Source organism: Castor canadensis, chromosome 6 (assembly GCF_047511655.1).
Source record: "Castor canadensis chromosome 6, mCasCan1.hap1v2, whole genome shotgun sequence".
Taxonomy (NCBI): Eukaryota; Metazoa; Chordata; class Mammalia; order Rodentia; family Castoridae; genus Castor; species Castor canadensis.
The window spans coordinates 118,116,298-118,134,129 of record NC_133391.1 but is presented as its reverse complement, the minus strand read 5'-3'; the positions used below and the strand labels follow the sequence as shown (position 1 = coordinate 118,134,129).

General features: G+C 39.3%; 1 protein-coding gene across 6 annotated transcripts in view; it reads left to right on the top strand.

The window, feature by feature from the left end:
• Positions 1-17,832, top strand: part of Arhgef28 (Rho guanine nucleotide exchange factor 28) — a 285,671-nt gene that overhangs the window by 91,206 nt on the left and 176,633 nt on the right. For 5 of the 6 annotated variants that reach the window (XM_074077301.1, XM_074077300.1, XM_074077298.1 and 2 more), the window contains exons 3-4: positions 5,765-5,912; positions 8,394-8,687. The exons of the other annotated variant lie outside the window; for it this stretch is intronic. In XM_074077301.1, coding sequence (XP_073933402.1) covers positions 5,765-5,912; positions 8,394-8,687 — 442 coding nt within the window. The remainder of the gene's footprint in view (positions 1-5,764; positions 5,913-8,393; positions 8,688-17,832) is intronic. 6 annotated transcript variants of the gene reach the window in all.

Here is a 17,832-nt window from a genome sequence, read left to right as displayed (position 1 = left end):
TCCCAGGTTTTAACCAGTTTGTATTTACATGAATTTTGTTGAATAATCTTGATATTTTATACTATAGAAAAGCAAGACACTTTTAAACATACTTTAATTCATGGTCCTTAACTTTTTTGGATGATATATTCCTTGTGCAGCCTTCTAAGAATTTCTAGCTAAATGAAAGACTCTCCAAATAAATGCATACAATATATCTTGCGTATATCCTCTGAGGGATTAAGGAATATTTTTTCATTCCCCTCCACCTCACCTACCCATGGACTTCAGGATGAGGGCCCTTGTATTAAGTGCATAAAATAAATATTGAGTTGAGTGTCCACATGGAGTTTTAGGATGAGAAACCCCTTTTTAAGCATATAAACTGAATGCTGAATGAAATGGGAAAGTGTAGGTAAATCCCTAAGTATCTGGGCACTTGGTTTGTTCAGTACCATGAGGGGAGAAACATGTGCTGGGCCTGGCACAGGAGGTCTAGTTTGGATTTCTGGCTTTGCTGCTTACTGCACTTGCTATTTTCAGTGTCCTCCTTTATAAGTGAGGATCATAATAGTACATCTGAGTGTTATTGTGTGGGAATAACATGAGAAAATATGGAAGGAAGTACTTTATAAATTGTGTACAGAACACTTAGAAAATAATATATGTATGTCACAGACATATCTATGTATGTGTACTAATGTCTAAGAAATCATCTTTGCATGTCCATACTTTCTTCAAAGAAGCACCTCAGTCATTTGAAACACAGTCATTGAAATGCAAGACTGTGCTCACAGCACTTCCCTTGACCACATGCAGACAGTGTGCGTGGCCAACTGTGAGGAAGGGAGCCTGATGTGGAAGCCGAGGCAGAAATCAAGAACTGCAGTGTCATCCATCTGACTCTGGAGCCCTTAGCCAGTGAGAACTAGTACAACCACTACCTGCCCTTTATTTGCTTTCCTATGAAGTGGGATAATCATCTTTTAAAAAAGCTTTCCAAGAATTTTGCTCTACAGGGAAGGTTCTGCACAGTTGTTATTATGATAATGAAGACAAGTTTCAAATATTAAAAAAGCATCAAATTTGATAGCTCACTTTTAGTACTGTATATTAGAATAATGGCTTTTATGGCATGTGTTAGTGAAACTTTATTATTGTATTTGTTATATCAACTAACATTTACCTTATTATAGTTCTATCCCCAAATCATCCCACATAGGATAATTTGGAAAAGAGCAAAACATCATATAAAACATTGGCTATTACCATTAAAAAACATATTTTAGGTCTGGGGTAGAGCACCTGCCTAACCAGCACAAGGCCCCGAATTCAAATCCAGTACTGCCAAAAAAAAAGAGAGCATTTGTTAAGTTTCCATTTTTGCCAATTACTCTAAAAGCTAGAGTTCCTAAGCCTTTTTGAACCTTTGGATGCTTTTGAAGCATTATAGCCTTTGAAGGCCACAACCTTTCCTCAGAAAATGGATACACATGCACAGAAACAATTCTTCTAATAATTTTAAAAGGTGTTTAGACTACCTGAACTCCATTTATGAATTCTCTTCATGGCCCACATTAAGAAAAAAACCCTATCATAAAAAGCTCTACCACTTTGATTTATTGTCTAATTTGAAAGTACATTGTTTTTTTGCCCATCCATGCCGAATATTTTAGAAACTAAATAAGGTTGTTATTCAGCAAATAACCCTGTCATTAATGAAGTATAGCTCTATGCAGATGCATTACCTAGAGTGTGAGAAGGAAGAAAGGAAGCAAGGACATTAGTGCAGGAATGTCCAGCGGTGAAGCTCAGTCAGCCACTGTTTCCCCAAGTATTAGAGACAGAGATTAATAAATAAGTTCTTAGGACATGCAAATTAGTGTCCATGACCATTTCACTTAATTTTGTTTGTATTGAAGTGTATTTAGTAGGTATTCTAGTTTGCTCACCTTTTCCACTCTGCATTTGTTATTCATTTTTTCCATGTTACTTGACCTTCAATATACACATAGAGCACACAGGAGTATAGAAGGGTGTTTCCTATTTGAGTGTGAGCAGATAAAAATTGATGCACCTTACTCTTCAGAAAGATAACTGGTTCATAGGACAAAGTGAAAATTTTGACCTATCAAGGGCAAAGCTTAACGGTGAACTCAGAAGTGAAGTAGAAGAGGAAAGACTAGGATTCTTTAAGGTGACAATTCACTTGGCCAATAATGATGTGTGTGCCATTTAAAGATAGGCTTTTCTAAGTGTGGCAAAAAATCTCAGTAGCAATTAAAAAATATGAATTAAGTCAGTGAGGTACGGTTTACTATTTAATCCAACAAATAATATGAAAGATAGTTTTGACAAAGTTGGAACAAAAAAACCATACTGTTGATCAGTACATGTGACAATGAAAGTTAACAACATTTTTGCCTGCAAGGCAACAGAAAGAATGAAAAAAACATCGTGCTTTAGTATGGCATCAAGGTACATGAAATTTCCATATCTTTAATTGATATAATTTGGTTCAATAATGAAGACTTTTGGCTAATCTAACTGTACATCTTTATGCATTATTGAGTTAAACATTGATATGGGAGTTTAATTATTTGGTAGGAGGTATTTTTGCCCTAATGGTTAACTATTGCCCTCAAACCTTTTAGTGAGTAGACTGTTCTTTACCTACTGGTTTGAAATGTCCTCTTTATTACATAATTTCCTTGGATACATGTGCTTGGACTCTGGGGTCTGTCTCTGGGCGATTGTCACACTGTTTATATTACTCTGGTTTTAGTCTATGTTTTGCTTTGTGGTAGGGCACCTCTGACCCCTCTCCTCAAAGCTCAAACATTATTCTCTATGCTTTTGTTCTTCTGTATTTACTCTTCCAAATGAACTTTAGAATAAGCTTGTCTAGTTCCATTTGAAAATATTTGATTTGGGTTTTGGTTACATTTATAGATTAATTTAGAGAGCCAATTTTGCCTAGCATGCCTCATTATTTCCAAGAAATGTCAGTCAAATAGTTGCAAATTTCATACTTGGAACCTAGTGAGTTGATAGAAAGGTTGTAACACATCTCTGTTGCTTCTGTATAAAAAGCAGAGTGATTCTATATCAATGCAAACAAATTTACTTAGGACAGTTAATAGTTTTCAACTGCTCAAAGCAAAGAATGCAATTGAATCCAAATGGGAGAATGAAAGGTACGTTGGAGTTCTATAAATTAGAATTTATCTTTCCCGTATATGAAATAAGTGTCCATTTAAGATGAGAAGCAGATTTTCAGTGGCCATAGTGGCTCAAAAGACCCCAATTTGAGCCTAAAGCTGTCATCTGTTGTGATTACTTGCACTGTGCTTGTTGCTTAGTATATTTTATCAGAAGCTCAATTCCCCTGTGATCTCCTAAGTAGCTCATCTTGCTCTATCTCTTTGGAGCCTTATGTGCCTTTTTTTGTTCTGCAGTCTTCACATTTTCTTTCTTTGCTTCCTTTTCTTTCCACCTCCTTCTATCTCGTTTGTTGTCTCTGTTGGTTTCTGCATCATTATCCCTTTCCCTTCCTCTCCCATCTGTTGGACCATGTCTTTCTGGTGTCTTTGTAATTACCAAAGAAAAGACTCTTTTTAATTCTGAATATCATACTCAGTTGTAGAACTTCTGGGCAATTCTCCTAAATGAACCCATCTTACTTCTTTTTTAAAATTAGTTATTATAAATTTTTTATTAGGATATATTCATTATACAGGGAGGATTCGTGGTGACCATTCTGATTAGACTTATATTGTGCATTATTTACATTGCCCCCAGCGTCTCTCCCCCTCAGCCCCTCCCCACCCCACTTACAGCAATTGCAAGAGGTTTTCTAGTTCTGTTTCATACCGTCTCACTTCTAACAGGAGTGTTATCTTCTTTGCCAAGGTAGAGCTTGTATAGCTCTAGAAAAGAAAGGTGCTATAAATTATAAGACTGTGCTGTTGGGGGAGGTACTGGATTGGAAAGGGTTGCAGCGGACTCTTAAGATCCTCAGTGGTAGTCCTTGCTTGTCCAACTAAATGAAAGAGAAATATGACCATTGTTTGGAATAGATACAGATTAGATATCCTTGTGATCTGAGAAAATCTTTGATCTATTTATACAACCTGTTTTCTGCTTTAAAAAAACCAGGAACAGGTCAGGTCAGATTCTGTCTGTGGGTAATTAACAGTCCCTTTGGCATCCAGGAACACGACTAAAGCAAGTTGTCCTTCCTTTTTTAGGAAATGGAATTTCATCTGAGTTTCCTCTCTCAGTCATGTCAGACGTTTGTTATTATTTTTTTGTTTTGTTTTGTTTTTTTGCTTTGCTTTTCAGCTTTCCTTCCTGCATTTTTTCTGAAGCTATTGTATGGTAGATTTTTCTTGGCATGTTGCTTTCTATCAGTTACTTTTGTGTGTTCACATATGTTCATATGCAAAGGACAATTCAAAATTGTGTATCAATGATTTTTTTCAGAACTCCACAATTTGTGTGTATATGAATTCATAATTCCAGATAAATTCATATGTGTGTAATTGCAAACCATTTTGAAAATATAGTCTTTTTACTTAAGAACATAATGATGTGGCTCATGGAGAAGTCCTGTTCCGAGGTGATCTGTGCTCCTGTTTGGATAACTCTTAGCTTCCTAGGGTGCCATGCTGCTAAACGGAATGTCAGGCTGACACTCATCAAGGCAAGGGCAAACAGATGTCCAGGAGACCGGGTAGGCTTTGCCCCTCCCCCATCTCAGGGTGGGAGACTGGTTTGTTTTTGTTGAGCGTGCACACAGAAACCCAGCTGCTTCTCCACACTGGGCATACTCTGGAGGCCCTCCAAAGTGGGTGACCCTTTTCCATCCCTGGTTTCCACTTCCTTGCTACTCCAGCAGGCTGGGTGGAAGACATTCTGTCTCTGGAGGCCTCATTCTGCTCTTTTTTTGTGTTTTGCATAGAGAGAGTCAGGAATCCCTCAAAGCCTCTGGACTCCTGAGATGTTCTGGCAGGCTCATCCCTCACTGCAACAACCTTGGGTGTAGCTTGCTGACTTAGCCACCTCCCCCCTCCCAAAGCCTCAGCAAAAATCGTACACTCAAGACCACTAGCCTGCTGCCCCAGTCTTTTGACACTTGTCCTCAAAGTGTGTCTCAGCGATCTGGTGTGGTAGCTCTTCTCCTCAGGACTTTGCAGGGCTTTTTGCCAGCCTGAAGCTCTTAAGAGAAAGTGTGAGGGCAGGTGGAATGAGAAAGAAGGACTTGGAAATCCCTCAGAGAAGACAAAGCACAAATGGAACTGGTATAGGACGTGTGGGACATGGCATTGATTTTTTTGGCAATGTTTGCAAATATTTAAGGTTCTGCAACTTACAGTGATCCAGTAACTGGTAAGGCCAGAACTAAGAATAAGTATTGTGGACCTTTGTACTAATAGTAGTGTTTCAGGTGCAGGATAAAAATTAATACAAGCAATGATGTTTGACAAACAGGAATTCAAAGTAAAAGATAGTAGACTATAACACTTACTAATCTAGTGAATTAAGAAAAAATCTCTGTCCCCTGAATTTCTATAAAGGTAAAACAGAACTGCCCTGACTCCATTTGAAACATACCAGGAAACATCTTTCCTGGTGTCAGACATGTTGTTGAAAAGGATTCATGATATCTGAGCTCAATCACATGAAGTGACTATAGGAAGTGACAATGTTTTGGACCTATGCCCTTTCACTGTGGCTTCTTAGAGTCAGGACGAGGAAGTGTAATGACTTATTCATGTTTCAGGGGCAGACGACCATCTATGCAAAGTTTGGCAAAAATGTTTATCTTCCTGAAGATGCTGAGTTTTATTTTATTTATGATGGGTCTCATCAGAGGCACGTCGTGATTGCCCAGCGCGTCGAGGATAATGTTCTCCAATCCAGCATTCCAGGTGAGGTGGCCTCTTTGTTGTGCAGTTGGGAAATCTGTCTGGAAGCACCTAGGGATATAGGCCAGGGAGAGAACCAGGAGGAAAAAGAAAAAGCACTCCAAGTTTACATGTGGCGCGTCTATGTGTACACGTTGTACCCCACGAGCAAGATCTCTTTCAACTCCTTATCTCACACATAGAGTTCTTCTAGCTATGTCTGCAGCTCCATTTGGAGGCTTGACTCACTCTGGGAAAACCCATCCTGCTGACTGCACTCAGGTCTCCGGGGTTCAGTATACTTTAGGTGTAGTCAAATGGAGGAAACTCTGTGCCTCTAGTGTCACCACCTCAGTCCCAGGGCCTGTTGCCAGGGTTGGCTTGGGAAGAGCTGGCACAGACAGTTTGTATTTGCTCTCCTTCCTCATTCTCCTGTGGTCAGCCTGGCAGCCCCAAGTCCACCTTGCTTCTACCTTATTCCCTTTGATGACTAGGGATGTCTGTCCACCCAGAATCTTCCTTACTAGAACCCAGGCTCTAGCACTTTCTCTGTCCACCCCCAAAGTGTTCACATGTGAAAAGTTATTCTCTTCAAATATGGTGGTGACAAATGACAAGTTAATATAATGGTGATCTATTATTGTGAGCTCTTCTCAGGTACAGTTGTTTTGAATTTTCATTGAGTTATGGTTTGTGCATCTGAGAGACACCATGCTTTAACCTAAAAATGGAATTAAAGTACCATTGCCTGCAGGATAGTCAGGGTGGGTTTTTTGTGTGTTATTTGTTGATTGGTTGGTTTTTCTTAACCATGGGTCTTTCAGGTCCTCTTAAGTTGTATCATGTAGAGAATTTCAGCTTTTCTTATAGGTGATATTGGCCTCATTGTTAAGGAACAAGATTCCTAAGTGCTTTTATAGTGTATCTGCTGCATGTGGAAAAAAGGTAAACAGCAGACAGTGAGCCAGTAGATAACACAGTGGGAACTGTGTAGAAGTGAGGATGCTTTTAAGCTCTGCCTTGTCTTGGTCATTAAATTAATCTATTGTCCCATTTCCAAGATTATGGGAAATTTTAAGCACTTTTCTCTCTATCCTAATAACCCCCATTCATATAAGAAAGAAAGTCAAATTTATTAATGGCACATAGTTAATTTGGCTCCTGGTCCTTTTTCTTTCTGTCCTTTTGCTTTGGCATTTTCTGTTTTATTTAGCTTTAATAAAGACCAAAAGTAATAACTAAAGTGCCAGTTCTAATATCAGCCCTTTCTGTTTTGTCTTTTTTCTTTACTTCCATGGAGAGACTCTCCCTCCTCTATGTTAAGGAACATCTTCTGATGGGTTGTGGCACAAAGGGAAGGTTCTTACCTTCATTTTAACATGTTTCGTAGAGATGGCGACAGTCTCTATTTCTGAACTTTAAATTTCCCTGGTGGCAACTTTCCCCAGTAGACTTCTGTACTGAGATACAGAAAGTAGGCTTCTGTAGTGCATGCTGGGTTTATGTGACAGGCATGGGCACCTTCTGAGCCCCTCCTTTAGAAAAGTCTATGTGAGGATTGCAGTAGCTCTCTCTTAGTAAACTTGAGGTGCTCTGGATCCTTCAAGCTCTGACAGCATAGCCTTTGGGGAAGAGCTTTGGTGAGTAAGGCAGAACAAGAATGACTTGTACACATTAGCCATTTGCTTGGGGCAAGAGAGCTCCATGGGCCAGTGGTAGCTGTGTAAAGCATCTCCATCCAGCCATGGGTATCATAAGCACAGTGGTTGGTGCTACCAATTCCTGGAAATTCTGTCAAAGGCAGCAGAAAAACATTCTTGGGCAGAAGTTCTCCAACTTTGGCAAAATGAGAGAGTGAGGCAAGGAAGAGGAGTATAGGAGAGACAGGGAGCAGGATTAGGTGACCAATCATGTCAGAAATATTGAGAACACCTATGAGAAGGTGGAGGTACTGAACAACATACATGTGTCTGTCTGTTTAGTATGTTCATGAAAATATGTATAAGCTGTGTATGTGTGCATAAGAATATATATTTCCTGTTTAGTAGTCTTTACCCATTCTAGTCCATGTTCAAAGGAGTTCTATGGATTTAGGATGAACTTGTATAATTTTGGGGGGCTGTCTTATAAAACTGTCACCAAAATAAACAGGTTAAAATATATGATTTAGAAGGGAATTGCAGAGCAGCAAAGAGCAAAAGCCTTTAAAATGACAGACTGGAAATCAGAGGTAGGTGAGGAGTAAAAGGTGAAGGTATGGCAACAGTTTGGTGACGAGAAGTGATTAAACAGATACCAAAGTGTTCCCAGATCCAGAGCTCATAAAGGATGTTTTTAACCTCAGTTGGCCCACAGGCATGGCACCATTAGAATGGTGGGCTTCCTATCTGCTGGTCCTCTGGGAGACTGTGTTCCATCCAGGCAGTTCTGCGGGCTAGTAGGGGAGCCACCATGCAAGTGCCTCCTGCAAACTTGGACTGAACTGTTCACTCTCTTGTCATCCAGGCCACCAACTTCAGGAAACTGTGACAGTGTCTGTGTGCCTCTGCTCAGAAGGTTACTCGCCAGTGACCATGGGTTCTGGCTCAGTGACCTATATGGACAACCTGGCCTGCAGGCTGGCCCGCTTGCTGGTTACCCAGGCTGACCGCCTCACAGCTTGTAGCCACCAGACCCTGCTGACCCCGTTTGCCCTGCCACCGGGAGCACTGCTTGCCTTGGATGAGGAACTCGTGCTAGCTCTGAGCCAACTGGAGCTGCCTCTAGGTTGGACGGTCCTGGGAAATTCTTCACTTGAAGGTGGGTCTGCACCAGAAAACTCAGACCTGTACTCTCTGGGTCACGTTCAGATTGTGCTGTACAGTTTGTCTGCTTCTCTGGCTGGGTGTTCCTGCCCACCTTTTATCTAAGTCTTGTTTTGATGTGGTTGTCTTCCATGAAGTCCTCAGCTGCTCATCTCTGGGCTGACTGAGCAGCTTTGGGCCACGGCTCTACTTCTCTTGGCAAGATATCCTGCTGTGAGAAGGAGAAATTGCTGCCCTGTTTCCAAAGGAAACCAATGAGTTGGCATCTTTAAAAATGTCAGTGTCACCAAGAACATTTGTATTTTTTTTTGTCTTTTCTTCTTTTCTTTTTTTTTGGAGGCGGGGGTGGGTGGGTACTGGGGCCGAACCCAGGGCCTCATGCATGCTAGGCAAATGCTGTACCACTGAGTTAAATCTCAGCCCAAGCATTTGTAGTATGTTTGTACTTAAAGCTTTTTTTTTTTAAATGTCACATGGTTGTGTATATTTAAGGGAGAGTAGTATGATAATTCCATGTGTATAATATATATTGATCAAATCAGTGTAATTAGCATTTCCTTAGACACTTACAATTTCTCTGTATTGTATTTGTACTAACTTCTGGAGTTCCTAGAAGCAGAATGAATTCTTAATACCATCTCCTTCGAACGTGCTTGTGAACAGAGCTGTAGATATTATACCTAGGCCCATACTAGAAATGAGACTGAACTGTTCAACAGGTGCTTCTGGTGGTAATTATTACTTATATAATTTTAACAAAAATACAGATTTATTTTGGTTAAATACAATATACATAGTTGCTGTTTTTCTGTAAAGCTTTGTGGCTGGATAATGCCACTTTTACGAGTTTTCACTTCCTAATAAATTCTGGTTTCTGCCTTAAAGTGGGCTTTAATTTGACCATAGGTGACATTAAATGAACTCTTGTAGTAAGAGGGAACAATTTCTGTAAACAGAACTATAAGGCTATAAGCCACAATCAGAGAGGATATCTACTTTGTTCCTTTAGTCAGAGTTATACTAAAACTCCCCTGAACACTTGAGAATGTTTCTTACTTTGTAAGTCCTTGGATAAGAGAAGTAACTCGTGTTGTTCAGCACTGAGCCATGCCTGAATCCTGTGTGCTGGCTGAATGTTACATATAAACAGGTGACTCCTCCTGAGGTGTGGGTTGTATCTGTTCTGCTGATCATTATCCCCAAGGACATAGTCAATGGATACGAGATGAATGGGAGAGTTCAATAGTGGTACTTGAAGGTCTCAGGATACACTCATTGTATCTTATGTACATATCATGATATATATGTTACAAGATTAATAATATAAGTGTTAGATATTGATATATATGATTGTGTGTACACATGTCAATATGCATAACACATCTTATATAGCAATATACATGATACATCTATATAATGTTTCCTGGCTAAGAAACTTTGTTTTCTTGAGCCTCTTGGATTTTCAGAAACATTTGTAACTCTAGCACTGGGAAGTATTTTATTTATTGGAAATCACAACCATTTCGACCAGGACACCAGGCCTTCATGATTCCTCACCAGTCACTGTTGAAGAACATCAAAGCTGGGTGGAGGGGCGGAGTAGGCCACTCACAGGGCTCACTCTGCCCCTAGTTGGAACTGTCAGTGCACAATCACACTTTGCTGAAGGTCAAGGAGCTGCATGTGGGTAACTTAAACCCAGGGCCTCCATAATAGAATTCCCATAATCCACATGCTGTGTTTCTTTCTCATACCAGAATTTAGAAATTAAGATTTGCTAACATTAATGTGTGAACTGATGATAGTACATGCATGCAGTTTTCTGTGTTGCGTGGCGGCTGTGTATTTCTGATAGAAATGCATAAGCAAGTAAGTTTGGAGAGCACTGAGTCATCAAAGCTTGTCTTGTTGGTATTTTCATGGCTGTTCAGAGACCAAGTTTCTATCATAACCTCTGATCTATCCATATCCTTACCTAGGCAAATTTATGTCACCAAGAGGTCATTTCTGACCCCTCTGCCAATATTTATATAAGACAGATATATTTTCATGGGAGAAAAACTGAAGTGGTTCCTTTTCATGATGAGATATTGCGTTGTATAGAAAAACAACTTCTGATGTAGTTGTTAGGAAAATGTGCTCTGGAGCCAGGTTCAAATCCAGACCTTGTAGCTTCCAGGCTCCAGACCTTACTTCAGTTCTGGTGCCAAGTTTTAATTTTTAAAATGAAGTGTAGCAGTGCCTACCTCATTGGCTCGTTATCAGTTAGCTAATACACGGTGAAGCTTTTAGAACAGTATCTGAACTTACTAAGTTCTCAGTAAAAATGAGAACTTGTGCTTTTTGTGAATGGATTTCCATGTAGGGAAAGTGCATTTTGTATATTTGTATGGGAAGCAGATTGCAGTTGGTGTGGACAAATGAAATAGGCAAAGGTGAAATTCTGGAACTATAACTAATTCCTTAAATATTGCTAGGAACTTTTCTAGACTTTCTCTAAAAAATAGTTTATAATACTGGATGTTACATTTCCTGTAGCCTAACTTTACAAATAGCTTCTGTACAACATCAGCAAACAGGACAAGGTTCACATCCATGTTTTAAGCTAAATTTCACCCTAAGGTTTATGACACTCTCCGTTCACCTTGTGTTTGACTTTCTGTATCCACCTTTCCATTCCTCAGTACTGTTGTATATGTATACCACATATGGATAATGGCTGATTTTACAGTGATAAGTCTTTACAGATATAGTTGTTAGGATCTTTTTGTCAGAATTATTCCAGTTCTTAAAGGAAAAAATTGGAAATTTAAATAAATGGATTCAAATATAAATTCTTCTATAGTAGTTTTGACTTTAGAAATTGTATTATTTCAGTGAGTGGGTGGGGGGACTTAGTGGGTTTTTTTTGCACTGACTAAACCAAGTCACTGAGCATGAAGTAATGATTTTACAGTTGGGAATGAGTGAGAACATTTGGTAAAGGACTTACATGCTGTCCTAAGTCAACTGGGATTATGTTAGACTCTTAACACACATGCAGCCATTAGTGTGTATATTTTGACTCATTGTTATTCAAAGCTATTTGATGAGGTACTGCTAATTTTGAATGATTATGGATTTGTTCTTTGTTTTACTCAACTCTTAATTTAGTAGAGTAATCTAAGCTTAGAATTTCTTCCATGCTAAGACATCTTTTTCTAGCATACGTATGTATTAATAAGTTTTTTCTGTCTTCAAGGTAGATAAATTAGAATAACGAAGGGAAAAATAAACTGAGGGATTGAGACTGCTGGAATATATTTATATTGCGTTAGTGGTAGCAGCAACATAAGAGGGAAACAGTTTCTTTCCTAGTAATTACTTCTTTTAAAAAATTACCTTAAATTTATTAAAAATTTTTTTTGAGGCAGGGTGTCACTCTGTAGTCCAGCCTGGCCTTGAACTCTTGATCCTCTTGCCTCAGCCTCTTGTGTGCTGGGATTACAGTCCTGCAACTGTTTTTAATTTATTTTTAACTGGTGTATAGAAACATAAAAATTGTATCTCTTAATGGAATAGCATGTAATGTTTCAATGTGTGTATGCACTGCATAATGTTTAAATCAGGTTAAGCATTTATTTCCTCCAATAGTTACCATTTCTTTATGAAAGTGAAAACCTTCAAAATCCTTTCTTGTAGACTTTTGAAATGTACAGTACACTATTATCTGTAGTCACACTAATGTGCAATAGCACACCAGAATTTCTTGTTCCTATCCAGCCACAACTTACACTTACTGATCAACCTTTCCACCTTCCTCGTTCCCTGGCCCCTAGTAGTCACCATTCTCTGTTTCTATGATATCAATTTTAGGCTCATATATAAGTGAGATCATACAGCATTTGTCTTTCTGTGCCTGGCTTATTTCACTTAGTGTAATGATTTCTAGTTGAAGCGAGCTTTTTCTTGCTCCTGTTACTACTGAACCTAACCAGGGCTAACTGGGGGCGATGGGAGATGCAAAAGCAGAAACACACATACAACAAGTTTGTAAAGGACACAGGATAGAGAGACAGACATTCAGAAAGTTGGATCAGGTGTGCTGGGCGTGTGGATAGAGACACATTGCAGCCTCATTGCTTCTTTTCTCTAATATTCTCTTCATTTACTTTGCTTCTTTTCTCTATCTTTATTCTTTAAGGCCTTACTCCTTTACAGTTCTTTAAAACCTTGCTTCTAAAGTCTTTCTTCTTTCTGTTCTTTAAAATTTCACTTCTAAAGTCTTTTCTGTTCTTTAAAGTCTCTTTGCTTACACTCGCTCTATCCCATGTTTTATCTTAGATTTTCTTTAGCACAATCTCTCTTAAAGTCTTTGCCTTCAGACTTGCACTGTCCCATCAGACTTGCACTATCCCATGTTCTCTCTTCAGCTTTCTTAAAGTCTCAGCCCTCGGACTTGCAGACAATCAACAGTGGCTGTTCTCTTGCAAGCTGCCAACCAATTTTTATTAACCCCTTTTTAGCAATTCCCCTTTAGCAATTCACCTTCAGCAATTCTTTTCCCTTCAGCAATCCTCCCTTCAGCCAAGCCCCCTATTTTTTTTTAATTTTTATTTTTTTATTATTCATATGTGCATACAATGCTTGGGTCATATCTCCCCCCTGCCCCCACCCCCTCCCTTACCATGCACCCCGCCCCCTCCTCTCCTCCCCACCCCCTCGCTACCTGGCAGAAACTATTTTGCCCTATCTCTAATTTTGTTGAAGAGAGAGTATAAGCCATAATAGGAAGGAACAAGTGTTTTTGCTAGTTGAGATAAGGATAGCTATACAGGGAGTTGACTCACATTAATTTCCTGTGCGTGTGTGTTACCTTCTAGGTTAATTCTTTTTGATCTCACCTTTTCTCTAGTTCCTGGTCCCCTTCTCCTATTGGCCTCAGTTGCTTTTAAGGTATCTGCTTTAGTTTCTCTGCGTTAAGGGCAACAAATGCTAGCTAATTTTTTAGGTCTCTTACCTATCCTCATATCTCCCTTGTGTGCACTCACTTTTATCTTGTGATCAAAGTTCAGTCCCCTTGTTGTGTTTGCCCTTGATCTAACGTCCACATATGAGGGAGAACATACGATTTTTGGTCTTTTGGGCCAGGCTAACCTCACTCAGAATGATGTTCTCCAATTCCATCCATTTACCAGCGAATGATAACATTTCGTTCTTCTTCATGGCTGCATAAAATTCCATTGTGTATAGATACCATATTTTCTTGATTCATTCGTCAGTAGTGGGGCATCTTGGCTGTTTCCATAACTTGGCTATTGTGAATAGTGCCGCAATAAACATAGGTGTGCAGGTGCCTCTGGAGTAACCTGTGTCACAGTCTTTTGGGTATATCCCCAAGAGTGGTATTGCTGGATCAAATGGTAGATCAATGTTTAGCTTTTTAAGTAGCCTCCAAATTTTTTTCCAGAGTGCTTGTACTAGTTTGCATTCCCAACAATAGTGTAAGAGGGTTTCTTTTTCCCCGCATCCTCGCCAACACCTGTTGATGGTGGTGTTGCTGATGATGGCTATTCTAACAGGGGTGAGGTGGAATCTTAGTGTGGTTTTAATTTGCATTTCCTTTATTGCTAGAGATGGTGAGCATTTTTTCATGTGTTTTTTGGCCATTTGAATTTCTTCTTTTGAGAAAGTTCTGTTTAGTTCACTTGCCCATTTCTTTATTGGTTCATTAGTTTTGGGAGAATTTCGTTTTTTAAGTTCCCTGTATATTCTGGTTATCAGTCCTTTGTCTGATGTGTAGCTGGCAAATATTTTCTCCCACTCTGTGGGTGTTCTCTTCAGTTTAGAGACCATTTCTTTTGATGAACAGAAGCTTTTTAGCTTTATGAGGTCCCATTTATCTATGCTGTCTCTTAGTTGCTGTGCTGCTGGGGTTTCATTGAGAAAGTTCTTACCTATACCTACTAACTCCAGAGTATTTCCTACTCTTTCCTGTATCAACTTTAGAGTTTGTGGTCTGATATTAAGATCCTTGATCCATTTTGAATTAATGTTGGTATAGGGTGATATACATGGATCTAGTTTCAGTGTTTTGCAGACTGCTGACCAGTTTTCCCAGCATTTTTTGTTGAAGAGGCTGCTATTTCTCCATCGTATATTTTTAGCTCCTTTGTCAAAGACAAGTTGCTTATAGTGGTGTGGCTTCATATCTGGCTCCTCTATTCTGTTCCACTGGTCTTCATGTCTGTTTTTGTGCCAGTACCATGCTGTTTTTATCGTTATTGCTTTGTAATATAGTTTGAAGTCAGGTATTGTGATACCTCCAGCATTGTTCTTTTGACTGAGTATTGCCTTGGCTATTCTTGGCCTCTTGTGTTTCCATATAAATTGAATGGTAGATTTTTCAGTCTCTTTAACGAATGTCATTGGAATTTTGATGGGAATTGCATTAAACATATAGATTACTTTGTGAGTATAGACATTTTTACTATGTTGATTCTACCAATCCATGAGCATGGGAGATCCTCTCTCCACTTTCTAGAGTCTTCCTCAATCTCTTTCTTCAGAAGTGTATAGTTTTCCTTGTAGAGGTAATTCACATCTTTTGTTAGGTTTACACCTAGGTATTTAATTTTTTTTGAGGCTGTTGTAAATGGAATTATTTTCATACATTCTTTTTCAGTTTGCTCATTGTTAGTGTATAGAAATGCTAATGATTTTTCTATGTTGATTTTATATCCTGCTACCTTGTTGTAGCTATTGATGGTGTCTAGGAGCTTCTGAGTAGAGTTTTTTGGGTCTTTAAGGTATAGGATCATGTCGTCTGCAAATAGGGATATTCTGACAGTTTCTTTACCTATTTGTATTCCTTTTATTCCTTCTTCTTGCCTAATTGCTCTGGCTAGGAATTCTAGGAGCAATTAGGAGTGGAGATAGTGCCAACCCTTCATCCAAAAAAGCTTCCCTTCATCCAAAAGCCTTCCTTCATCAAAAAGCCTCTCTTCCAAAAGCCTCACTTCCTCCTTCAGTGAGTCTTTTATAACCAGTGGTAAACAAGGAGGTGGAGCAGCAGTTCTCTGGGAGGAGTGTGACATTGTAACAAGAGGAACACACTTTCTTGCTTCTAAACAATTTAGGAAAAGCAGCTGAGCTGCATCTCACTTCCTCTCTCTCTTCTGCAGCTGGGACTGTGTGAAATCTCAGTTTACAGATTATTTGACATAGACATTTTAGGAAAAGCAGCTGCTTTGCATCTCTCTCTAGCCTTCTTCTGCAGCTGGGGCTCTGCCAATCTCAGCCTGCAGAACATTGAGTATAACTGTGTTTTTGTCCTCATAGGCTTCTTCTACTCCACTCCCCACATCCAGTTCCATTCATGTTGCTGCAAATGACAGGATTTCATTGTTTTTATGGTTGAATAGTATTCCATTTGTGTATATGCCACTTTTTCTTTGTCTACTTACCAGTTGATGGAGACTTCAGTCATTCCTGTCTCTTAGCTATTGTGTCTAGTGCTGCAGTGACTATGAAAGTGCGATGTCTTTTTTGATATACTTATTTCATTTCTTTTGAGTAGATACCCAGCAGCAGTGGGATTGCTGGAACATATGGTAGTACTATGTTTAATTTCTTGAGGAATCTCCATACTGTTCAGTAATTATTTTAGCATTTATCCAAAAACTATTTAAAACTTCACTATTCACTCTCACTAGAATTTCTTTGTGTTATCTGTTTATTTATGATTTCCTTGGGCATAATTAGGTATAAATAGATATTACCAGATGAGTTAGTTTCAATGATGGCTTTGTCTTATAGAGTCTGATTGAAGCTTTACTGTGAAACATTACTGTATTCCCTCACATTTTATGTTAGTCTTTCACTTTTTTCTTTTTTTAACCATTAAGAGTTATTACAAAGGCTTGAGATCCTGGAACACTGCTAGCGTCTGACCGTAGAAGTTATGTCCTATAAAGAAAGCAGAGCTTCCTCTTGGCCTGTGCCTTACCCGTCATCAGTCACAATGTGACTTCATTATGTGTTTGAGGGAAGGAAATATCCCAGGTTTGATTTAATTTCAGGCCATCCATAAAACTGGATTTCTGTTTCATAAAATTTAGCCCATTCCTTCTGTGAAATAGCTTTCATGACAGATGCTTTTGTAGAGTCTCAGAGCCCTTTATTTGTAGTAAAACATCAAGTAGGAATAGAATTACCTAATAAAAATTCACCGTTTATCTTTTTTGTTGGGGTTTTATGCTTCTTTGTGTTTGAACAGAAATCTTTTCTCAGACATCAACATAATGTGGACAATTAGGTTAACTGAGATAAAATATTCTGACTTTTATGAGTCAATCCCCAGATGAGTGGACAGCTTTCCCTTCCTGCTCAAGCAAGTGACTTCCCTGTTTTTGTGGTCCCAGAAACCTGATATGGTTCGCAAGCAGGCCAGCTTCACCAGGGGGAGGCTGCTGTGTGGGGAGAGAATCCAGGGGCTGTGCGTGTCATCTCAGGACCAATGGCCTTGTCCTTGTGAGCACAGAAACTTTTCTCCAAGCCAAGGCAGAGCTACAGCTTCTCTCGGGTGTTGTCTCTGACCAATGTGTGGAAAAAAAAGGCCAATTTTTTTTTTTTTGGTGGTGTTACTGAGGTTTGAACTCAAGACTTCACTTGCTAAGCCGGGCCTCTACATTTTGAGGCAGGCTTCCAGCCCTTTTTGCTTTAATTATTTTTCAAGTAGGGTTCATGTTTTGTCCAGGGCCAGTCTGGACTGTGATCCTCTTATTTATGCCTCCCATGTAACTGGGATGATAGGTGGATATCATCATGCCTGGCTAAAAGCCCACTTCTTTTTTTTTTTTTTTTTTCATTTTTCTTTTATTATTCATATGTGCATACAAGGCTTGGTTCATTTCTCCCCCCTGCCCCCACCCCCTCCCTTACCACCCACTCTACCCCCTCCCGCTCCCCCCCCTCAATACCCAGCAGAAACTATTTTCCCCTTATCTCTAATTTTGTTGTAGAGAGAGTATAAGCATTAATAGGAAGGAACAAGGGTTTTTGCTGGTTGAGATAAGGATAGCTATACAGGGCATTGACTCACATTGATTTCCTGTGCATGGGTGTTACCTTCTAGGTTAATTCTTTTTGATCTAACCTTT